The sequence below is a fragment of the Heterocephalus glaber genome, unplaced genomic scaffold (genome assembly GCF_053883595.1).
Source record: "Heterocephalus glaber isolate CG9 unplaced genomic scaffold, H.glaber_assembly_v1.0 deba00001600, whole genome shotgun sequence".
Classification (NCBI taxonomy): domain Eukaryota; kingdom Metazoa; phylum Chordata; class Mammalia; order Rodentia; family Bathyergidae; genus Heterocephalus; species Heterocephalus glaber.
Window position 1 is genome coordinate 17,213,013 of NW_028258372.1, and position 25,071 is coordinate 17,238,083.

Genomic DNA, 25,071 nt, shown 5'->3' on the forward strand with positions numbered 1-25,071 from the left:
TTTAATTTTCCAAGTAATTCTAATTAGAGTAATGCATGAAATATACTTTGAGAAATGTTACTTTAGTGTAGGGAACAGGGAAAAGGGGACGTTACCAGAATCTCTGCAGTAAGTTCTAGTCTCCTGTGAGCCACGGCAGTACACGGCGAATTACAGGAAAGGTAGAAAAATGAGACTAACAAGAAGCTGAGCTTTGGGTCTGATTAGTGCTGCTCTGGGCAGCAAAGACAAAAGCCCCCAGCTTACCACACATTTTATTCAGTACATCGGGAGAAACAAATGTAACAAATGACTTGCAGAGAGTTAAGTACATCCTGCGTAAACAAGATGTAACGATCCAAGAACAATGAGGAGCTGAGTAGATGTTTGTTCCTCCCAGGATGTTTTCAGCTCCCAGGGTGTTTCTTGTTTTAGAGAATCACAGCATCACCGGATCATTGAGGTCTCAGTTGGGACCGGAGGCCAAAATGGAATTGTGTCTCGGAATTCCATATCTGGGCTGTAGGCAGGAGAACTAGGCTAACCAAATGATTTTCCCCTAAAATTATGTAGCATTGCTCCCGACACTTTAGGGTTTGAAGTGTCACCCAAAGACATATTATGGTTTCATTTCTTCTTTTTAAAAAAATTTGTAGGAACTAGAGATAAACAAACCACATCTCAACTTGTCAGTGGCAAATCATGATATCCCACCAGATGCTGTACAAGAAAAGAAATTATGCAGACTTCCACCATTAGATACCAGTGCCCTCGTGGGGGTCTTTGTGGAGTACATTATCTCTCCTAGTCAATTCTACGTCCGGATCTATAGCAGAGATTCATCAGAGTTACTGGAAGACATGATGATTGAAATGCGGTAGGAGTCTGTTATTGTTTTCTTGTATCTTACTCTAATCAACTTGGATTAGGGTATCTACTATGTGTGGTTTTGGTTAAAGTATATGAAATGTCTAGTTCACAGTTATGTAGTTGGGCAGGAAGTGTTTTAATAGTCTTTTCAGACAATCATGATTGTTGTTTCTTGATAATATGTTAAAACTTGACAAATGGTAGTTTTTTAAAGATAAATTGCAATGTAGAATTCAAATTTTTTCATATACTCTGTTAAAGTTGATTGATCTACTTTTGTGCTTTGACTGGCTCCGGGACTAGTCATGTAATTCCAGGCCCCCGAACAAAATTAATGTGCAGAGTTCCTTGTTTAAAAATTAAGAATTTCGAGATAGCAAAAGCAGAGCCATTTAAGCAAGCCTAGGGCCCTTCTAACCATGGACTTTTGTAGACTAGCCTGCAGTGAATCTTTTACCCTTTTACAACATTTTTTTATTGGTAATTTGTAAAATGCTAGTCCACTAAATTATACAGATCTTCCAAATGTTGACATATTTCACCACATACTATTTAAAAAATAATATTCACTAATAGCACTACTGATGTCATCAGAAAAATGTTAACTGTTGGGAAGCTGTTGAGCTCGTGGTGGTAGATATAACATTTCCAAAATGCCAACTTTTATTTGGAGGTTTGAATTTTGTCATTGACAACATACATTGTTAGTCATTTACCTTAAAGTGAAGGCTCACTTAATTTTGGGGAAGAGATATGTCAGATACCTAAGTCTGAATTGTCATTAGTATACTAGTTATTTTCCCATCACTGGGACAAAATATCAATACTTATAACTTAAATGAAGAGAGGTTTAAATTGGCTCAGTTTCCAGTGGTTTCAGCCCAAAGTTAGCTGGCTCCAAGTCAGAAACAGCTTGATGGAGCAAGCCAGAGAACAGCTGTTCATCCTTTGGCAGCCAGGAAGCAGAGAAAGAAGGTTGGATTTGAGGTTAAGAACACATCCTTCCAGTTCAGGCCCCACTTCCAAATGCTTGAGACTTTAGATCTAAACTATAATATTCTAACCATGGCCCCCAAAAGTCTCATGTCATCTCATTATGCAAAATGCATTTAGTCTAAGAGTTGCCAAAGTTTTAACAATTCTGACATTGCTTAAAATCTCAAGTTCAGAGTCTTCTCTGAGACCCAAGGCAAACTCTTAGCTGTCAGCTCTTGTAAAAATCAAGAAAGTTAAATATTTCCAGCACATATTGGCACAGGGTAAACATTCCCATTACAAGAGAAATAATGAAATAGAAAAGAATGGGACCAGGGCAAAACCAGAACCCAGCAGGGGCAAACATTAATTCTTTAGCTCCATGTCCAGCCAGGGCAGGTTGTGGGTGAACTCCAAAGGACTTGAGCAGCCCTGCCCCTGTTGTCTTGCTGGTTATAGCCCATATGGCCTCTCTATTTAGGCCATTCTCTGCTTGTGGTTTTCCTCAACAAACATTCCACATTCCTGGGTTCTCCAATGCTTCTTCAGCTTCACTCTCATAGCTTCATGCACTGCCCGCATAGTACCTGGTCTCACAGACCCTCTTTTGAACCCTCTATGATCCCGTAACTCTTGGATTCTGTATGCCTGAAAAACAAGCACCATATGGATGATGCTAAGGTCTGCTGCCACACTGAGCAGTAGCTAGACCCCCTTGAACACCATGGCTACAGTGGCTTCTGAAAACCTAGATAGCTGAGCATGGTGAAATGAATCCCAAGGAATCAGTTCTCTTGGTCTCCCTTCTTGAGCAGGAGACCAGAGGCTGTCTTTTCAAAAGGTTTATAATCTTTGAACTGTAATGGGTGGGATCTTGCTGATTTCTGAGAGGCTTTGAAGCCATCTTTTCTGTTGTCCTGATGCAAAGTACTTGGCTTCTTTTAATGCTAATCTCAGCAACTGTGCTTTCAATGGTCCCAACTTTGCAGGTGTTTCCTTCATGGTAAAATTAAACTTTTCACATCTCTTGGCTTTACTGATTGTTCCCAGTTCTCATTATAAATCTGAATAGAAGCAGCCAGCAGTACTCATGCCATGGCCTGAATGTTGGGCTTAGGCTACCATCTTCAGTCTCAGTCTCCTGGAAAATGGGTTGAGTCTCAGGACATGGGCAAAATGAAGACAAATTTTCTGCCAGGGTATAGCACACATGACCTCCAGTCCAACTGATGTGGAGTCCTTGAACCCATATGAAACCTCCTGAGCCTGGACTTTACTATTTGCATTCCTGTTAGCATTCTGGTCTTCTGAGCTCTGACTGCAGTGTCTCCCCATTCTCTGTTTACAGCATTTTAAGGCTTCTCTATTGGCATCTCCAAATCTTTCCAAACTCCTCCGTTGAACCAATTTCAAAGGCTTCTGAACCACATGGTCAGATATAGTCAGAGCAACAACCTTGCTGTTGGTACTAATTTTTTTATTAGTTAATTTCCCATCCCTGGGACAAAATACACCAACAATTTAAGAAGCAAAGAGTTATTTGGTTCATGGTTTCCAGTGGGTTGAGTCCAAAGTTGGCTGGCTCCAGGGCAGAAATAGCATGGTGGAAGGGCCTGGCAGAGGACAACCAACCGTTCATTCCATAGCAGCCAGGAAGCAGAGGGAGTAGGTTGAAGCTGGGGATAAGAATACATCCTTCCAGGTTAGGATCTCTGTGACCTACCTCATTGTCCCATGTCTGAATGGATATGACACTTTGGGGTTACATTTTAGATATAAACCCTAACACATAGTTTGGGGGTGGTTTTTTAAAGCACAAATGGTGTACCGTGAAAAAAGTAATTACTTCATCTTCCAAGTAAAAAATCACGTTCCCTTGCCCATCACACACATATAACTCAAACAAGTGCTCAGGTGTTCTTTGAGATAACTTGGGAAGTGATTTTATGAGACTTTCTCTTTTTTTGTTGTTACCAGGGATCAAACTCATGACCCTGCACTTGTGAGGCAGGCAGTGGCACCACTGAGCTAAATCCCCGGCCCGAGCCTTCCATTTTTTTTGTCAACAGCAAGCAGTTAAAAGAGTATTAGTAGTAAGTGTTGGGATGCTGAGGCACTAGCAGTATAAGGATAAGTCTGCTTTTGTGAACAGCACTATGATTGGCTAGGAAGATGGTTAGGGGATATGTGTGTGGAATGTTGTAGGAGGCAGTAGTTTGCCTGGGCAAGATTAAGGAAAGTATTACAAAGGAGATATTTGCGTTAGGCCTCAAAAATAAGTAAAAGTTCGCCATTTGAGGCATGAGTAGGTGTATTTGAATCCAGTAGCCACTCCATCAAGTCAGTATTAACATAGGAATGAGTGGAGTGCATTGAGAACAGCACATAGGGGAGTGGAGCTTGTACTAGTGAGGTAGGGAAGAGCTAGATTATGGACACCACGGGAAGGAGTTCTGACTTACTTTGTAGACAGTATGGAACCACTAACGGTTTTAGGAAAGACATAAACAGGTTTTTTAGATGGATAACCACAGTTGCAGTATAGAAAATGGATGAGGTGAAGAAGATCAATACTAGAGGTAAATTAAGAAAGTAAAATTCTCGGGTGACAAGAATAGTATTGGGAAGAATAAAGGTGAGATATTAAATGTGAAAACTATTGGTTTTCGAGATTAAGTTTGATCTGGGGTGAGAGAAGTTAAAAATTTACACACATTGCCTCTAAGGTGAGCATGATACAATCACTTGGCAATGTTGAACTGGCAGTATTAGTTAGAATTAGATTTAGCCACAGTTCCAAAGATACAATATCATAAGGCAGATAAAGTTTATTTCTTTAATAGTCCCAGTAGAGATGATACAGGCTGATATAATAGTTTTATGATGTTAGGGACACAGATATTTTCTATCTTGCTGCTCCAGATCTTATGTTACCCCATCTGCAAAGTTCTGGAAATGCCTCACCACACATCCACTGGCTCCTCCTTCCCACTTGGAAGGGGAAAGAGAAGGTGGATGCATGGGGCATGCTTTTAATTTGGAAGACACAACATGAAATTTTCACACATCACTTTTTTAAAGTTGGAATAAAATACACAATAATTTACTGTCCTGTGTAATTATTTTTTATACTCTGTTGGCTAGAACTTTCTATTCACAAAGTCACACCTAGATCCTGGGAAATCTGAATGGCCATATATGAAGTTATAATGTGGATATATTATTAGGAAGAAAGAAAAGAAAATGGATACTAGGAATAATCAGCATGTCTTCCATCCAGTTAGAATATGTTTTGAACCTTAGGATGCAAGGCCTTCTAGAGAGAAAGAACCATCAGTTTATCAGTAGTTGTATATAAGATGTGAAGATGGATGAGATGGTATACCATAAAAATTATAATTAGTAACTACTATTTGATTGCTTACTATATTTGGTCACTGGCCTGAACTTTCACATTATTTTGACCAAGGTTTTAAAAATTATCCTCATCCTCAACAATGAAACTGAATCATAGAGATAGTTGCATAGCTCGTAAGTTATGGAGTCAGGACTTGAACCTGTTATACTTCCTTTTTTCTCTTATTTTTAATTTTTATTGGTACATTTTAGATATATGTAATGATAACATTCATTATAGGGAATTTGTACCTGTACATGATATGTCTTGCTGCTGCTTTTTCCCATTCTCCTCCCCTCCCTTCGACCCCTCTTCCCGTCCTTATTTACAAAAGGTTTGTTTCCAATTTTTTCCCTCTATTTTTTTTCTTGACTCTTCCTTCTTTCCCCTTTTCATTTAAACATTTTCTTCCCATTTCCCAATATCTGTAATACTGGTCCTTATTTACACTTTCAGTTTCTCACTAGAAAAACAATGCGGTATTTAAACATGTTTTTGTACTTCCTAAAGACCCCAGGGAACCCAAATTTTTAAGGCAAAGCTGAGCCTATTAAAGGGTAATTATTGACAAGGAAAAAGTAAGAGATAATTTGTCTTAGAAATTTAAATAAGAAAGAGCTTGAAAAAAGATTGGGTAATGCTGCAGAGAGAACAAGTATACTGAAGGCTTAGAAGAAAGAGGCTGTTAGATTTGGGAATTAACTAGTCATTGATTATTTTTTATAAGATTTTTTTTTTTCCTAGTGCTGGAGATAGAACCCAGGGCCTTGAACATGCTAGGCAAGTAAGTGTTTTACTCCTGAGCTACATCCCTTGCCCTGTGTTTTTAAAAAATGTCCCTTTTAGAAAGTTCTGGGGAAAGAAGTTGGATTTTACTTTATTCTGATAGTATAAGAAAGTTCACAGGTCGGAGACATAGCTCAATGGCGTCATGCCTGCCTGGCAAGCACAAGGTCCTGAGTTCGATTCCTGGTACCAAAAAAAGAAAGTTCTCTGGTGTTAATAAACATTAACAAATTTTATAAAGTGAGAATTTTCCTTTGCTTTTTGTTAAGACTCTCCTGTTCTTGATAAATCAGTAAAAGTGATCTTCAGTTTTTCTTTCCCTATGGGTTTCTCTGTATTGTGGAGTCCACAGGCGCTGCTACTCTAACCAGCTGGTTTCTGAGCGATATACCATGCCAGAACATTTTATCCAACCGGGACATCTCTGTTGTGTAAGGATTTCTGAGGATAAGTGGTGGTATCGGGTTGTTATCCATCGAGTCCTTGGGAAAAATGAAGTTGAAGTGTTCTACCCAGACTTTGGAAATATTGGAACTGTGCAGAAGTCCTCTCTGAGGTTCCTGAAGTGAGTTGAATTTAACAAAAACAATGGACAAATTAAGTCACAGTGCTAGAGCTCTTTTTCTCTTGCCTTTCCTCCTCTGCCTTCCCCTGCTTTCCACCCCTCCTTCTTAGTGCAGATTTGACAACTGGTCATTTAATTTCACAGATAGATTATAATCATTTTCACTTGACTAGAAATTTGAATGGATCACAAGAATAAATTTCAGTTTCATTAAGAAAATGACTCTTTGGATCATAAGAGGTTTCTATATATAATAGAAAGGTTGAACTATTTCTACCTATTGTATGAGCCTCTCAAAAATTATGCTTTGAAATTTTAGTTCTTAGAGTGCTTTAATTTTATTTGCTTAGATTGCATTATTTTTAAATTTCACAAATAAAATACAATGATGCCTCAGTTCATGAACACTTTTGTTTGCAAACAATTTGGTTCACAAACAAAAGTGTTTCACAAAATTTTGGTTTTGTTGGCAAATTCTACATTGGGTGACAAACACAACTGTGGCCATCTTTCTTCCACAAACACAGACGTGGCCATCTTTGCCAAAATCATGGAACAAATTAAGTTCATGAACCGAGGTACAGTTGTACTCTGAAATGGTATGAAGAACCAAGAAACAAATTAGAGATTTCATAAAATGGGATTGAATAAATCATTAAATATTCATATATTTGATTATTTACCATAGGTGCTGCTACACAAAGCTTCCAGCTCAGGCTATCCCTTGTTCTTTGGCTTGGGTAAGACCAGTAAAGGTATGTTTGCTTGTTTCCATTAATCAGCAAGCATTTAAGTGCTTGCTATGTGCCAAGAACAGTTCTCAGTCCTCTGGGTACAAAAATAACACATGAAACCAGCCCTCAAATTATTGTTTATTGTATGGAATGTGGCCATTGGACAAAAATTGCTGTACTCTGTCAGATTTGTTGTAATAGAGATTTTTATAGCATGTGGTGAAGGGGCAAAATAAGTATGCCTATCTCTGTCCAAAGAAATCAGGAAAGGCTTCATAATTGAGGTGGCATTTGAAAGAAAATTATAAACATAACTAGAGAGGAAAGACATTCCAGGCAAAGGAAGAGTAGCATGAACATTTCACATTTGAATGAGAAATTATTAAGTACCTCTGTTTGGCACAAAATGTAGCATGAGTTGGAGTGGGTTCAAGGCAAATGTTGTCAGGGAAATAACGTATGCATGAACTTCATTTGAAGAGCCACATTCAGAAGTCAGAACGCTATTGCTATTTAGATGCTGGGGAACTGCCACAGTCAGGTTTATGTTTTGAGGAGAATTATCCCATGGTATTGTGGAAGATGACTGGAGTGTGATGGAGCAGGAGGCATTTATATCCCCATGGGTATGTAGGTTTGTGTAGTAATATCTTAGATGCCTAACTTTTTCCCTTCCAAACTCTTAAACATACCTACATGTTTATTACAACATTATTTGTTTAACCTAAACAATTTATCATTTCCTTACAAATAAATGGATTATTATTTTAAATACTTTTATCTGAAAAATACAGGAAAGAGGGAAAAAATGAAAAAAATGCATCTCATTCAGAAATGTGTGCCTTTAGTGTAGTTTATTGGATGTTAGGGGTGAAGGTTTTTGAGGATTTCCAGTGTTACCTAAAATAGTAATTATAATTTACTTTATATTCTTTTATAATTTATATGTTTTTTACTAGACAGTATAGCATAAATGTTTATAGGTTAAGGTCTCAATTTTAATGGGTTTAAAGTAATCTATTAGCTAAATAGGCACTGTAGCCTCTTTAACTGTTCTTTTATTGTTGAATATAGTTGGCTTGTAGTACTATTATAAATAATGTGTGCAGCATAGTTTTTATGTTTGTCTCTATTTAGGATTGTTTTGTAGAGTGCATTTTAGCCCTAAGTGGATGGCCCGTTTTGGCCATCAGGAATCTCAGGGCTAAATTTGTGACCCACTTATAACCAGTGTTCTTTATTCTCCTGTTAGTCAGATGGCTTCTTTTTTTATCCCCTTTTTTGTTTATTTTGTTTCCTTCTTATTTCATTCCTAAACTCCTCTGGTTTAGGGCTTTTGCCCATTTTAATCACTGAAGTACCTTAGTTGAAGTAATCTCATGATCGTCCTTCCTGTTTTTTCCTTAAAAAGGACTTTACCCATCATTTTAAAGTGCACCCTTCCCCTTCTGCCATTCATTTTCACCTTGTTTTCATAACATGTCTGTTTCTGCTATTATTTTTCATTTAAGCACACCCATATAAGCCCCTAAGATAGGAACATTGTCTGTTTTGTTCACCACTGAATATCCAATACCTAATCAGTGGTTGATGCATTATAAGAGTGCAGTAAATCTGTTCTTAACTAAATGAATCCACTTTATTTTTATGTCTTTTCTCATTTCAGAAATAATTAATGGATTGGGTAGCAGGATCATAGCAACAGAGGTGCATGATAGAACAAAATGAAAAACAAGCAGAACAGCAGAAGTAGTAGGCCCTTGGAAGTCAAATAGCAAGGAGTAAGATTGGGACTGTTTCAAATTCTTTCTGAAGGGCCCTCCTCAGTCTATAGCTTTTCTGACTTGAAAAACTAAAGATCGTTGTTTGAGATGGCAGAGCAGCTAGAAGTTAGGGGAGAAATACTTAAAGGAGGTAAGGCACAGGGTAGATGAGTTCCAGTACACACACACTATCTAAATCCTTCAGTGACTGACAAACTTTCCAAGTTCTGGGAAGAACCCAGTGGCCTTAGTTACAAATCAATAGATTGCATTTGAAGGCACTGAAGAGAGATTTCTGTTGCTATAGACTGCAAGGGGAGGAAAGTTTAAAGTCTAAGTCCAGACAACTACTTGTTTTTGTCTTTTGTTTTTGTGGTACTGGGCATTGAACCCAGGGCCTTCAAATGTATAATAGGTAATGTGAAATAGGAAGAAAAGGGGCAAAGGGGAAAGAAGTGGGAGGGCTAGGGGAAAGGATAGAAGGGAATGGGATTAATATGAGAAAATGGAAAAATAGGAACAAAATCTTTGTAAATAGGGAGGACTGGAGGGGTTGAAGGGAGGGCTGGGCAAGGGTGAAAAATAAGAACCAAGAGAGATTATGTAAAGGTGCAAATTTCCAATGATGAATGTCATTATATTGTATACCTAAAATGTACCAATGATTCGAATGAATAATCGATAATGTAAAATAGGAAGAAAAGGTCCAAAGGGGTAGGGGTAGTGGGAGGGGCAGGGGAAAGGAAAGAAGGGAAAGGAAAAATGATGAGAAATGGAACAAATGGAAATAAAGTCTTTGTAAATAGAGAAGGGTGGAGGGCGTAAAGGGAGGGCTAGGAATGGGGAAAAAATAAGAACCAAGATGCATTATGTAAAGGTACAATTCCCAATGAGAAATGTAATTGTGTTGTATACCTACAATGTACCAATAAAAGAATTTAATACAAAAAAAAGAAAAAGAAAACCTTGAAATCCAGGGGAATAATAATATAAATGGTGAATAGCCATTGAAAGGAGCAACATTGAGACCTGAAAGAAAAATATGTCCATTTAGGATTCTATATTCAGTAAAAATAACTATTAAGAGTGAAGAAAAAAAAAAGAGTGAAGAAGAAATAGACATTTTCAAGTACAGGCAGTTGTCATTTTAACAGTGGAGATACATTCTGAGAAATGAACTGCAAAGTGATCTCATCATTCTGTGAACATAACAGAGTACATACAAACCTAGATGGTATAGCCTACCACTATACCTAGGCTATATGTATTTTTAAACACATTTTTAAATGTGTTTTTTAAAATTTTAAAATGAAAATAAACCGTTTTTTAATTTTAAACCAAAACATTAAAAACTAAAGCACAAACACTCTCCTAGGCTGATTCAGGGTCAGGAGCATCAGTATCACTGTCTTCTGCATCCTTTCTCACTGGTAGGTCTGCAGGGGAAAAATGCAAATGGAGGGCTAGGGATTTAGCTCCGTGGTTCCGCTGCCTGCCTTGCAAGCACAAGGTCCCGAGTTCAATCCCTGGTACCCCTCCCCCAGTACAAATGGAGCTGTTAGTTCTTGTAATAACAGTGCCTTCTCGAGTACCTCCTTGAAGAACTTGTCTGATGCTATTTTTACAGGTACCTTTAAAAGAAATAAGTAGTACACTCTAAAATAATGATAAAAAGTATAGCAGTAAATATAAACCAATAACAGTCATTTATTACCTTTATCAAGTGCTATGTGCTGTACATGATTGTATGTGATGTACTTTTATATGACTGGCAACATAGTAGGTTTATCCATACCAGCATCACCACAAACATGTCATGGGTTGTGTTATGATGTTATGACAGCTACAGTGTCACTGAACAATAGAAATTTTTCCATTCCATTGTAATCTTAGCCTATTGTCATATATGCAGTTTGTTATTTGCTGAGATATTGTTATATAATGCACAATTAAAAGTAAAACCTGGAAGGGTAGGGATTATAGCTTGGTAGTAGAGCATTTGCCTAGCATTGACAAAAACCTGGGTTTAATCACCAGCACTGAAAAAAAAAAGGCTGGGATAATTTGTCACCAGCAATTCTGGTTTTTAAAATTGTCATGTAAGTATTTTATTACATTTTGGAGATTAGCTAAGCACTGTGCAAGGTATTAAATACCCGTAATAAATACAAAACCCTGATGACCTTCAGGAAATTGTAACAGTAGGGAGGAAGAACATGTTTATTTTTATTGGTATGTTTGTGATACATAATTATTACATTCATTTTGAGGAATTGGGGAGTATATATCTCATATTTTGATCATCTCAGTCCCCCTTCCTCCCCATCTTGATCCCCTTTCCCATCTCCAAAAAGTCTACCTCTCTGTTTCCTACCAGCTCTCCTTTGTTACTCTTTATTTATATATTGAGTTTCTCATATAAAATAAATCATGCAGTATTTAACTTTCTGTGTCTGATTTATTTCACTTAACGGTAAAGTCTCAAATGGCTCAGATTCATCCTTTATGGCTGAATAATGATCATATAATATATAATTTTTTTCATCCATTCATTTTTTTTTGGCTGTTTCTGTAGTCTAGCTATTGTGAATTGCACTGATATAATCATGGGTATGCATGTATCAGTATAGTATGATGTCTTTAACTCTTTTGGGAAAATACCCAGGAGAGGTACAGTTGAGTCAAATGCAATGTCTATTTTTAGTTTTCTGAGCAATCTCCATACTGATTTCCATACAGTTGTACTAGTTTACATTCCCACAATAATGTAGGATTTCTTTCCCACATCCTCACCAGCAGTTGGGTGTGTATGGGTGTGTGTGTGTGTTCATTCTATTGATGAGAGGAATTCTTACTGGAATCTCAGAGTTGTTTTGATTTGCATTTACCTAATGGTTAAAGATGCTGAACATTTTTTCATGTACTTATTAGCCATTTGTACTTCTTTTGAGAAGTGTAAAAAAAAAAGTGTGCTTAATTTATTTGTCCATATTTTTATTAGGCCACTTGTTTTGGGGGGGTGTCATTTTTTGAGTCTATATATTTTAGATCATTTGTCCTCTTATCAGAAGAGTAGCTGGTAAAAACTTTTCTCCATTCAGTAGGTCGTCTCTTAGCTCTTTCTAACTGCTGTGAAGATGATTTTTTAATGTAATGTAATCCAATTTGTTGACACTAGGTATTATTTTTTGTGCTATTGGAGTTCTGTTCAGAAAGCCTTTGCTTATGCCCATGTCTTCAAGGGTTTTTTTTCCGTTTTATCTTTTAGCAGTTTTATTGTTTCTGTTTTTATATCAAGGTATTTGATCCATCTTGATTTGATTTTAGTATGGGGTGAAAGATAAAAATCTGGATTCATTCTTTTGCATGTGGACAGTTTTCCCAGCACCATGTATTAAAGAGGCTGTCTTTTCTCCAGTGTGTGTTTTTAGCCCTTTTGTCAAAGATCTGATGGCCATAATGGCACATGGCAATTTTGAACTACAAGAAACACTGAAGGAAGTTCTTCCAGCTCTAAGGAGAAATGAAACCAGATAGTAACGGAGATGTCTAAGAAGGAATGAAGATTATGGAAAATAGTTAATATGTGGACAAATACAAAAGGCTGTGCATTTTTATTTTCTGAATTCTTTAAGACTTTTAAAAGTAAAATCATGACCTTATATTTTGCACTTTATAACATAATGGTGATATATATTTATCCCAAAGTCTTAGTGCAATTTTAAACTTTAATAACTTTATAAGTTCAAATAATAACTTTAGAAATGTCATTTGAAATTTTAATTTTTAATTTGATTTATATTTGCTTTTATGTTATGCTTGTTTTGTCAGTGTTGACTAAAAATTTTTTTTTTCATGGTTAACAGAAGTCTTTATTAACAAAAGCTATTTCAATTCTTTAAGTTCATCTTAATATTAACTAGGATTAAATGCTTAAGAGCTGTAATTCAACACTTAATTCCAGTTCAGTCCTTTCCAATGCACTTGCCATGAACCTGTTTATATTTTAATAGAAGCCATCAATCAAGTATTTAGATGTAGCTAACTACACTGGAAAATGAAAATTTATAGGTGTTTTATCATTAGATCAGAGTAAAAAAATCCAATGAAGGATATGATAAAGTTTGGTTTCAAAATAATTTATCGATAGGCATACCTTTTTTAGAACAAGTATAATTTACACAAATTATACAAGTCTGTCAAATATTAACACGTACTTAGCACTTTGTTTTTAGCTGAAATAGTATTTTAGTTGTAAAAACCATTTTTGGTTGCAAAAAAATAACAGAAACTTTATCAGAATTTAACATAATTTACAAATGTCCTAAGAATTCATAAGCCACATAATATTTTAAGTAGAAAAACACTAATTTTAAAGTTTGGGGCCAGGGATTTAGCTCAGTGGTTTCACTGCCTGCTGCACAAGCACAAGGACCCAAGTTCAATCCCCGGTACCAAAAAAAAAAAAAAAAAATTTGGTACTGCTTCTGTGGTTTACGTGTATTAACTGGTCTCTTTAGAGGAAACCCAACTAAAAGTTGATCATATTTGACTAAAAATTTTTTAATCTTAATATTTTGTTAACGCTTGCCACTGTAACGGTACTAAATCTAAATACTGTATCAAAATGTATTCAATATTCATAGAAGTTTTTCTGTTCCTCTTGCAGTGATTTTGTTGTCATATTTTTAAAAGTATATTTTACTTTTAAGGTCTCAATTTTATTGTCACAAATTATTCATGATACCTCCTTGTTTTTTGTTTTGGTTTTTATGTTAGTGCAATACCTATTAATTCTACAAAATACTGAGTTTCAGTGAATATATTTTGATCATATCTACCCCGCCAATTGTCTTCCCTTACACCTTCTCCCACCCCTCATTCCCTTTCTCTTGTCTAATAATAATCTCCCTTCTACTCTTCATGTCATCTTTTTTAGATTCCACATATTACAGAAAATATGTAATTTGATTTTCTGAGTGTAGCTTCTTTAGCTCAGCATGATGATCTCCATTTCCATTTATTTTCCTGAAAATGACAAAATTTCATTCCTCTTTATGGCTGAATAATACTCCATTGTGTGTTTATGCCACATTTTCTTTGTCCAGTGTTCTGGTTTAGATTTGAAATGTCCCTGAGAAGTCTCATGTATTTGGAGGGTGATTGGATAATGGGGCACTATACTCATCAGTGGGTGAATGTGCTGTTAGGAAGTGGGGCCTGGTTGGAGGTGGGTCCCTCGGGGCATGACTTGGAAGAGTGTATTCTTGTCCCTGGCTCCTCCTTTCACCCCCTGCTTCCTGGCTGCTATGGATTGAGCACTTTTCCTTCTTCTGTGCCCCTTGCCTTCGAGCCAGCCAACCATGGCCTGAAACCATGGGCCAAAATAAACCTCTCCTCCTTCAAATTGTGGATGTTGGGTATTTTGTCTCAGTGATGAGAAAGTGACTGGGACATCCATTCATCTGTGGAGGGGCATCTAGACTAGTTCATCGTTTGGCTATTATGAATTACGCCGCAGTTAACATGGGTATACAGGTATCCCTATAGTATGCTGTTTTTAATCCCTTTGGGCATATACCAAAAAGTGGTATAGCCAGATTAAACAGTAACTTTATTATTAGCTTTTTGGGAAACCTCCATACTCATTTTCCTAACAGCTGTACTAATTTACGTTCCGATTACTAATTTACTCCTGTTTTACTAGCAGTGTAGAAGAGTTTCTTTTCACTGCATCCTTGCCAATGTTTATTTATTTTTTATTCTCACTGGGGTGAGATGAAATTTCAGTGTAGTTTTGATTTGCATTTCTCTAATGGCTAAAAATATTAAAAATTTTTTCATATACTTACTAGCCACTTGTACTTCTTTTAAAGTGTTTGTTCAATTTTTGTCCATTTACTGATTGGACTACTTTGTTTTTGGTGTTAAATTTTTTGAGTTCTTCATCCTAGATTAGTGATGGTGAACCTTCTAGAGCTTTCAATGATAACAAATGGCCGGGTCTAACATGCATGCCATAGGTTCAGCATCACTGTCCTAGATATTAATCCTCTGTCAGAGGAGTAACTGACAAAAATTTTCTCCCATTCTGTAGGTCATCTCTTCTCTATTAGCTGTTTCCCTAGCTGTTGCAGAAACTGTTTTAGTTTGATGTAGTCTAATTTATTGATTCTTGCTGTTATTTACTGTGCTATTGGAGCCCTATTCAGAAAGTTTTTGCCTGTGACAACAGCTTCAAATGTTTCCCTTGTTTCTTTTAGCAGTTTCAAAATTTTATGTCTTAAAACTTAGGTCTTTGATCTATTTTGAGTTGATTGTTGTACAAGGTGAGAGATAAAATTAAGTTTTGGTATTCTGCTAATGGATATCCAGTTTTCCCAGCACCATTGTTAAAGAGGCTTTTATCCAGTGTATACTTTTGCTTCTTTATCCAGAATCAGATGGCTGTAGTTGTGTGGGTTTGTTTCCATCTTTTCTGTTCTGTTTGATTGGTCTATGTGTCTGTTTTTGTGTTAGTACTATGCTGTTTTTGTTACTGTGACTTTGTAGTATAATTTGAAATTGGGTATTGTTTTTGATGCCTCCACCCTTGATTTTTGCTTAGGACTGCGTTACCTGTTCTGAGCATTTTGTGTTTCTATATAAATTTTAGGATTTTTTTCCTAGTTCTGTGAGGAATGTTCCTGGTATCTTGATGGGGATTGCATTGAATCTGTAGATCATTTTAGGTAATACGGCCATTTTAACAATATTAATTCGGCAAATCCACGAACATGGGAGATCTTTCCATCTTCCACTGTCTTCCATTTCTTTCATCAGTGTTGTGAAATTTTCATTGTAGAGGTCTTTCACCTCCTTGTTTAGATTGACCCCTCGGGTTATTTTTTTGGTTTGATTGTTTTTAAGCTATCACAAATGGAATTGTTTTCCAAATTTCTTTTTCAATGGGTTTATTATTGGTGTTAATTTTTTTATGTTGATTTTATAGCCTGCTACTTTGCTGATTTTATTAGCTCTAAAATCTTTTGGTCGAGTCTTTAAGGTCTTCTAACTATAGGATCATATCATTTGCAAGCGGAGAGAATTTGACTTCTTTCTTTACTATTTGTATTCCCTTAATTGCTTATCTTGCCTAATTGCTGTAGCTAAAATTTCAAGTACTATATTGAATAGGATCTCATCTTTTTTATATTAATTAACATCTGTAGTGGTGTGTCCTTTTACATTCCAAGTATTGTTTATGTGTGTCTCCTCGTTTTTTATGATCTTAAGAGAAAGATACTCATCGTTATGGTACATTTTTTTAAAGAACCAATTTTTGCTTTATTGATCCTCTTTGATATAAGTATACTTTCCATTTTATTTCTTATTTTTATTATGTCCTTAACTGCTTTCTATGAGCTTATTTTGTTATTTCTCCAACTTAATTTAATTTTTAAGCTTAGAAACTTAGATTATTAATTTTTAAGTTTTTAGGGCATAAGTCATAAGTTTTTCTATTAGTTTTATTGTTACTCATTAAAGTATTTTCTAATTTCTCTTTTGTTTTCTCATTTGGCTGATGGATTACTCAGAAGTTTAAGTTAGAAAAAATGTTTACAAATTATCTTTTTCTTATTGATTTCTTGTTTAAATACTTCCTAGTCAGAGATAATCCTCCAGGATAACATCAGCCCTTTGAAACATGAGGAAGTTTCTTTATTGTCCTGTGTAGGATCACTTTTTTGTAAATTTGGGTGTGGTATTCTGTATGTTTTTAAGATCAACTTTATTGTGTAAAATATTTATCTTTTTAGATTCTTCTGTGCTGCTTCTTTTAAATTATTGAAAGTGTGGTTCAGCTTATGATTATCTATTTCTGTTTTGTATACACTGAGGCTATGTTATTAGGTGCATGCATATACAATATAAAATTTGTTATCTGCCTGAAAAACTAAATATTTTATCATTATGAAATTAACCTCTTTATTTCTACTAATGCCTTTTGCTTTTCTTTTGGTAACACGGATCGAACTCTGGACCTTGCGCTTTCAAGGCAGGTGCCAGAACCACTGAGCTAAATCCATGGCCCTAATGCCTTTTGCTTTAAAAACTCTTTAAGTTAATATAGCTCTGAGTTTCCACTTAATATTTTTATGCTATATTTTTAAACCATCACTGCACCTTCAATTCTTCTGTATCCTTATGTTTTAGATATATCTTTCATGAATTATATATTGTTGTATTTTTAAAATTCAAGCTAATACATTTTGCCTTTCAGCCAAACTATTTATTCTAATTGTATTTATTGTAATAATTGATGCATTTAGTCTTAAATCTCATTCTTTATCTTATATATTCTCTGATCTACCTATTCTTTTTTCTCACCTTGCATGTCTTTTCTTGAAGAGATTTAAAAAAAAAAATCATTCCACTAAGTAATATCCTATATTGCTTTAATAACTAGGAAATATGGTACATATGTTTATACCAGTGCAGGGACATTAGAACACTTCAACTGTTTTAACTGCCTAACTTATTTTTGTTGTGTTAATGTTATTTAATCCCTTAAGAAATTCACTGTATAAAGTAATATTAACGCTTATTTAGATTTAATTACATGTTTCTCAGTTCTTCATTCTTACAAAACTCTGTGGACACTTTTCTTCTATTTGAATCACATTTTTTAGGATTTTTCTTAGTGAGAGTATCAAATTTAGTGATGTTTATCTGAAAATATCATTATTTTGTACTATTATTTTTCTGGTGCTAGAACTAAATCCAGGACCTCATGAACACTAAGCATACAGTCTGAACTGTATTCCCAGTCTGTGCAGTCTGTGTACTTATTCTTCAAAAATATATTTGCTAGCTGTAGAGTTCTAGGCTGGCAATATCTTTAGCACACTGAGAGTATTATTGCTAACTTCTGGTTTTTCTTACTGTTTTTGGAGAGGTTATCTTTTCAGTCTAATGGATATTCCTTTGAAGGCAATGTCCTCTTTACCTGTGTTTCAAGATTTTCTATTTATTTTTTGTGGTCTCCAGTTTTAGTATGTGTTCATGTGTGAATTAATTTGTGTTAATTTATTTGTATTTATCTTACTTTGTTCACTGAATTTCCTTTATCTGTGGTTTGTTAATTTATTAAATTTTGTAAATGCTTAGTCATTATCTCTGTTTATTGCCTATGCCCCATAATCGTATTTTTATTCTATTTCTGCATCTTTTTAAAAGTGTGTTAGTTTTTTCATTTATAGCCTTTAATTTGCTTCTGCATTTTACATCTATCCATACTGGGTAATTTTTTTCCAGATTGTCTTCTACTTTACCAGTTTACTCTTTAATCCTATTTGATCTGTTACTGAATTAACCTATACAATTTTTAGTTTTGGTTATTATATCTTTATTTTCTAAAAATTCTTAGTTCTGCTATATCAGTTTTTATAGATGGCTGATCTCTGCAGAAGCTTTCAAACTAAGTTGAGCGGTTTTTTTGTTGTTGTTGAGATTCTGCTTTAGGTATATTGAATTTAATTTTGTAATTTGTCTAAGATTTTGACTGTTTCAGTTATGTGATTTCTACTTGATCTTGTGATTTATCGTTTCTGTGTGTTTATCTGTGCCTGTGCTCTACTTAATTGTCTTTGAAAAATTATTTGTAAGACTGTCTCGAGCTGTGCGTGTAATCCCAGCACTCTGGGAGGCTGTTGCAGAGGATGGAAAAATTCAAGCAATTTAGCATGGTAGTGAGACCCTGTCTCAAAGTCTGAGGGGGGTGGGTGGAGATGTAGCTCACTGCGGGGGCTCTAGGTTCAATCTCCAGTACAACAAAAAGAGAGAAAAAAAGAATGATTCAATAGTACAGACTGAGGTTGCCTACCTCCAGAGAGAATTTTCATTTGCTTCTGCCTGGTCCCCAGGAGTTCCACCAGTCTAGCACCATGTTAGTTTAAGTTAACAACTTGAGGATTTGTGGACCACTCTGATGAAGTAAAAGTTGAACTGCAAATCCCTTCTCGGCCTCAGAGTTATATCCTGCAGTATCTTAGCTTATTGAAGGAAAAGTTCTCAAGACTCCTTCCATGATAGACCCTGGTTTTGATATGTCCCCTTTTACTTGTTAGACCATCAAAACCAAAATTCAGATTTGCCTGGATTAGCAGTACCTTTACAGCAAAAGTAGTTCCTACTTTCCTTTTAGTTTTGTAGACTGTTAGATTTTTATATTGTTAGACATATTAAAAATAATATTTTACTCAGAATTTCTAGGGGATTTTTCTGTAGGCAGGTTGGTCTAATAATCTTAACTATTTCTGAAAATGAGTTGCTCATCAAAAATTATTTAAAAATTTTCCACAGTCACATTTTTATCATTTTTTCTTTATGCTGACTTTTTACATCCCTAAAGCATAAATACCTTAAATGTTATTTTGGTTCTTTTATAATTTTATTTTTCCACTTAAAGTTGTAGTTCATGAGGAACTCATTTTTGTATATGGTCACTATCATCCATGTTTTACAAATCACTTAAATCTAATATATTGATTTTATTTCAGGAACACTGGACATCCAGGGCTATTTTGCAGTTTCAGAAGTTATGTGGTTTAAAGCCATTAGTGGGAGTAGTGGATGAATATATAGATGGAATCCTTAACATTTTTCTCTGTGATACATCTTCAAATGAAGACATTTATTTCCATCATGTCTTGAGAACAGAGGGCCATGCTGTTGTATGTCGAGAAAATATCCCTTCTAAGGTAGAGCAGTCTGGATATATTTTGCAACATATTTTGTTGAATTTCAACACTAAAGATATAAGAGAATTTAATACAGAAGGTTATTTGATTTATTCTTTTATCTTAAATCCATACATTAGATTCCTGGATTCTTAATGAGGAGTACTGTCTTAATTTTCCTGTGACCATCCAAAAACCACATTTGGCTAATTGTCCTTTAGAATGTGAATATTTTAATTTTAAATAAATGATTGAATAGTCTTATCCCAAAATATTTTGGGTCTAAGGTCATTCTGAGAAGAAGACTTTTATTTTATAATTATTGATAGTGATATTTATATCATTTAATATTGATGTTATGACCCGAGTTCGATCCCTGGTACAAAAAAAAAAAAAAAGACTATTGATGTTAATTTTTGTAACTAGGTAAAAGTGTCAATATGGAGAAACTTGACTGTTGAATTTTAAAAGAGTGTACTTCCATGGCATTTGAAAATTATGAAGTGCTTTTTCACCTTCTCTCATTTCGTTATATAATTAAACCCTTCCTCCTCTTTTATTATTTTTTATTTTTAATCTTAGGGTTTCAGAAACCTAAACCCTTTAGCTTTATACACTAAATCCATTGGAGGGCTGGATGATGTCTTGACAGACCTGGGTTATCTTTCCCAGCACCACTATTTTAATGAAGACCGAAAGATAAGTCCACAGTCTAAAGAGAATGAATTACATACCCTGGTAAGAGGTTTTTGAAAGTACTATTATAATTTCTGTTGTTAATCTTAGTTATCCTCATTTTATAGAGAGGGAACTGAGGCTTTCAAAATGTAAGAAGTTAGGAAATTTTACACAGTGATCTTAATGGTTCCCTTGTCTCTCTTTATTTGCTGGTTTAAGCCTGTGCGTTAGTTGTATATCTTCCTGGATGATTTCTCTCTGTACTAAATTCTCGTGGTTTCTTTGTGTAGTTGTGATTTTCCTTCCAGTCCAAATGCTAATCATTTTTCCCCCTGAACTACTCAGGTGCTTTTTCAAGTCTTATTTCTTTCTTTCTCTATAAACATTTTGCCAGCATCCCCCAGTAATAAACAATATTACTGTAATATTTTTATTACATATTTTTCTCACCTAAGTAATAATATTTATTAAACTTATATTACATCACTGGCACTGTTCTAAGCACTTATATATTAGCTGATTTAATCTTCATAACAACTTTACCAGATTGGTACATTATAGATAAAAGGACAGTAGAGTACCTAGTAAGAACTTAATGTTGCTTGAACAAATAAACATGTAATCTAAATCTGATACTCCTCATGACAATGAGTACTGGGCTGAGAATATAGGATGTGTTTGAGGGTCAAAATGTTTTGGTTTTTGTTGATACAACAAGGGTTTTTATTTTCTTTGAATACAATGTAATTTTTTGGTTTAATATATATTATCCTGACTTTTAAAGCTATAGAGATAAGAGTTTTTAAAGTAGATGTTTATTTAAAAAGTTAAAAAGGCAAGGCCATTTTGACTACTGACAGATTAGCATCTTATGCAAAATATGTGTATTTCCTGCTGTGTGTTCAAAACCATATAAAGGTTTTAAATTTCTAGTTAATGTCAAATGAATTGAATTTGTTTGGCTCATTATGGGCCTGAATTTTTCTTAGTCATTGTTACTGGAATAGAAGAATATTTCCTCATCTTAAAACAGTGAATTAACCTTTAACATTTTTAGAATATCTTATCTGTTTATGTCTTCAGATAATCATAGTTTAGTCCTAGAAATAAGACTTTTCTGTACAAGAGAAAAAGATAAAAGTCTGCTCTCCCACCATAATCTGTATTTTGAGGTAGCAAGGCTCCCTTATGCTGCACACACACCACCTACCATACGATGCCTTGCTAATTCCTAATAGTCTTTTAAGTGCTCTAACAGTTTGTATTATTTCCTTCATTGCCTCTTCTAAGACATCTTCCCTCAATCTTTTCAACAGATCATTGTGATGGTTCTACTCAGAAAGACTCCACTGTAATTACCTGATTGTGTGTTTTCTCACATTATTTTTTAGTTCCTTTAGAGCTGTGGCCTGATTCATTCTTTAGAACCAAAGAGCTATCCTATAAACATTTGATAATATATGCTCAAAAATGTCTGTTAACAGCTAAACATAGTGGCGCATGCCAATAATCCTAACACTTGGGAGGCTGATGCCAGAGTATCACTTGAAGTTCAAGGCCAGCCTGAACTACATAGCAAGACCCTGTCTCAAAAAACAACAACAGGGCCAGGGATTTAGCTCAGGGGTGCTGCTGCCTGCCTCGCAAGCACAAGGTCCTGAGATCGATCCCTGGTACCAAAAACAAAACAAAACCAAAAAATCTGTTCACTGAAATTGTTTAACATAATTGAAAGGCCTAGGATTATGAATAAAGTTAAAAAATAAAGTAGCATTTGTATGAACCATGGTGAAAAATTCCCACCAAAATTTAAAGGCATGTAGTTTTTGGAAACAGCATTATAACATAGAAGATAAAATAATATTGATTTCATATCTACTAGCAATGTGCTAATGATAATCTGTCTTTAACTCACCTTAAATTTGTGTCAAAGGAGCCATTAAAGGATTCTGAATTCAGTTCTTTGAAAATTCAGAAGAAATGTGAAGATGATCCAAAGTGGTCCATCACAGAGCCAAAGGATCTGAAGGAAGAAAGTGAGGTAGGAGAAGGCAAAGTAGTTTTTTTAAAAAACATAATTAATTACTTCAAAATGAAGAGGAATGAAATAAAATAGCTCTTTCAGCCCCACTGCTTTCAGTACCATAGAGCATCTCCCTCTTCCACAGTCACCGTATCCAAAGTTGTACCAGCATAACCTTGATCACAGAAAAGAAAAAGTGTTGTCTGACTCTCATGTGTGAGTTTCTATCCCACAGCTTTCGGCTATCTTGAAGAGTAATGCAGTGATTAGACACTAGTATTGAGAAACATTAGTAGGTAAAACCCACCAGGAAAGGTATTTACAACTATTTTGGAGAACATATTTTTGTTTTAATCAAATGTTGATGTACATATAGCCTACAGTACGCCTGACCCTTCCTACATTTCCAGTTTCCCAGAACAACTGTTTACATTTCTTTTAGCTACTACTTTTGCAATTCATGTCTTTTTAATTAAATACCACAATTATATTTCATGATTTTTCATTTTTAAGTATCTATAAACTTCCCACAATGAAAGATGAAAATTTAGTTCTCTTTTATCTCTTTATCTCACCACACACAAGGCATAGCCTTTGTGTCCCCTCCCCCACTAATATATCAAGTTTTCCATTAGACCACCACTCAATATTTACTTTATTATGACTGTGTAAATGCTATGACACCTTTTCCTTTCCTTCATAACTTTTAATATTTTCTTTTAAAATTAATATACAGCAAAATTGAGTATCTATTGGTATACCTGTCAGTTTTAATACTTGTGCAGTTTTGTGTAACCAATACCACAATCAGGATGAAAAACAGCTTCATCGTCTGAAATAACTCCCTTGGACTTACCCTTTTATAATGTCTCCCTACATTCCTGACCCCTAGCAATCACTGTCTATTCTCTCACTCTAGTTTTACATTTTCAGGGCTATTACATAAGTGGAGTCATACAATATATAACCTTTGAGATTGGCATCTTTCATTCAGCATAGTACTGTTGAGATTCAGCCAAGTACTTGCATGTATCAGTAGTTCAGATCAAAGCTTTTGACTGCTGGATGGTATTTTATGGTATAGATAGCTCTTCACCCACTGAAGAACATTTGAGTTGTTTACAGTTTAGTGTAATTATGAATAGAATTGTTAAAAGTATTTGTATACAGGTTTTTGTGAACATAAGCTTCATTCATACAGGAAAAATACCCAGGAGTAAGTTTTTAGGTCATGTATTAAATGTTTGTCAATTGTTCTCCAGAAAAGCCGTTCCATTTTGCCTTTGCACCAGCAGTATCAGAGTTCAGTTGCTACACATCTTTGTCAGCTCTTGATATTGCCAGTAAGTTTTATTTTAGCCATTCTAATTGGTGTAGAGTAGTATCACAGCATGGCTTTAATTTGCATTTCTCTAATGGACTAATAATGTTGAACATCTTTTCGTGTGCTTACTTGCTGTCCATACATACTTCTTAGTGCAACATCTTTTCAAGTCTTTTGCTCATTTTTAATTGAGTCATTTGTTTTGTTTTGAGTGTTTGTCAGATATGTAATTTTCGAATATATTCCTCCACTTCCAGCTCTTTCATTTTCTTAATACGGTCTTTCTTATAGCAGAAGTTTTTAATTTTGAGAAATTCCAGTGTATCACTTTTTTCTATTAAGTACAGTGTTTGCAATGTTGAGAAATCTCAAGTTAATTTTAGTACAAGGTGTGAGGCATATAGGATAGGGTTCATTTTGTTGAATATGGTTATCCAGTTCTAGCATTATTTATTGAAAAGATTATCCTATCTCCATTGAATTGCCTTTAAAGCTTTTATCCCAAATCAGTTGTCCATATTTGTATGAGTCTGTTTCTTTTTTTTTTTTTTAACTTTTTTTTGGTACCGGGATCGAACTCAGGACCTTGCGCTTGCGAAGCAGGCGGCGGAACCACTGAGCTAAATTCCCGGCCCTTGTATGAGTCTATTTCTAGAGTCTGTGTTGTGCTTCATTGATCTGTGTCTTTCCCTTCAGCAATACCATGCTGTCATGATTACTGGCTTTATAATCTCTCTTAAAATCAGGTAATAAGATTCTTCCCACTTTATTCTTCAGAATGTCTGTAGACATTGTAAGCCTTGTGAATTTTAGAATCTGCTTAGCTACATCTGTAATTTTTATTAGAATTGTGTTAAATATATAGAAAACTTTGAGGAAAGTTGATGCCTTTAATTTTTGAACACAGTATATACATCTCCCCATTAATTTGGCTTTGTTTTCTTTGAATGCTGACTTTTAGTATTCACAAACTGCATGTGTTCTGTTAGCTTTATACCTGGTAATTTGTTTTGGGTGCTATTTTTTTTTTCTTTTTCTTTTCATTGTGAATATATAGAAATCTTTTTTGTTTTTATTTTTTGCTTTTTTTGTATTGCCCTTATATCCTTTGTAGGTTACTTTAGGTTTCTACATAGGTGTTATTGTCCACAAATTGATACAGTTTTACTTCTTATTAACTTTTTTAATCCTGCCTTATTTTTGCATTGGCTAAGGTTTCAAATGCCATGTTGGGTAGGAATGCAAGACAGACATCC

At 34.9% G+C, this 25,071-nt stretch overlaps 1 protein-coding gene and 1 long non-coding RNA gene across 11 annotated transcripts in view; one reads left to right on the plus strand and one right to left on the minus strand.

Moving 5' to 3' along the window:
- The window catches only part of Tdrd5 (tudor domain containing 5), an 86,477-nt gene that overhangs the window by 33,204 nt on the left and 28,202 nt on the right, over window positions 1-25,071 (plus strand). For all 10 annotated transcript variants that reach the window (XM_087194382.1, XM_021265345.2, XM_021265347.2 and 7 more), the window contains 6 exons: window positions 636-856; window positions 6,360-6,572; window positions 7,261-7,327; window positions 19,611-19,811; window positions 20,373-20,528; window positions 22,402-22,509. In XM_087194382.1, coding sequence (XP_087050508.1) covers window positions 636-856; window positions 6,360-6,572; window positions 7,261-7,327; window positions 19,611-19,811; window positions 20,373-20,528; window positions 22,402-22,509 — 966 coding nt within the window. The remainder of the gene's footprint in view (window positions 1-635; window positions 857-6,359; window positions 6,573-7,260; window positions 7,328-19,610; window positions 19,812-20,372; window positions 20,529-22,401; window positions 22,510-25,071) is intronic.
- The window catches only part of LOC147823115 (uncharacterized), a 35,428-nt gene that overhangs the window by 1,647 nt on the left and 8,710 nt on the right, over window positions 1-25,071 (minus strand). The window contains exon 2 of the long non-coding RNA XR_015444544.1: window positions 22,384-22,491. This is a non-coding gene — a long non-coding RNA (uncharacterized LOC147823115). The remainder of the gene's footprint in view (window positions 1-22,383; window positions 22,492-25,071) is intronic.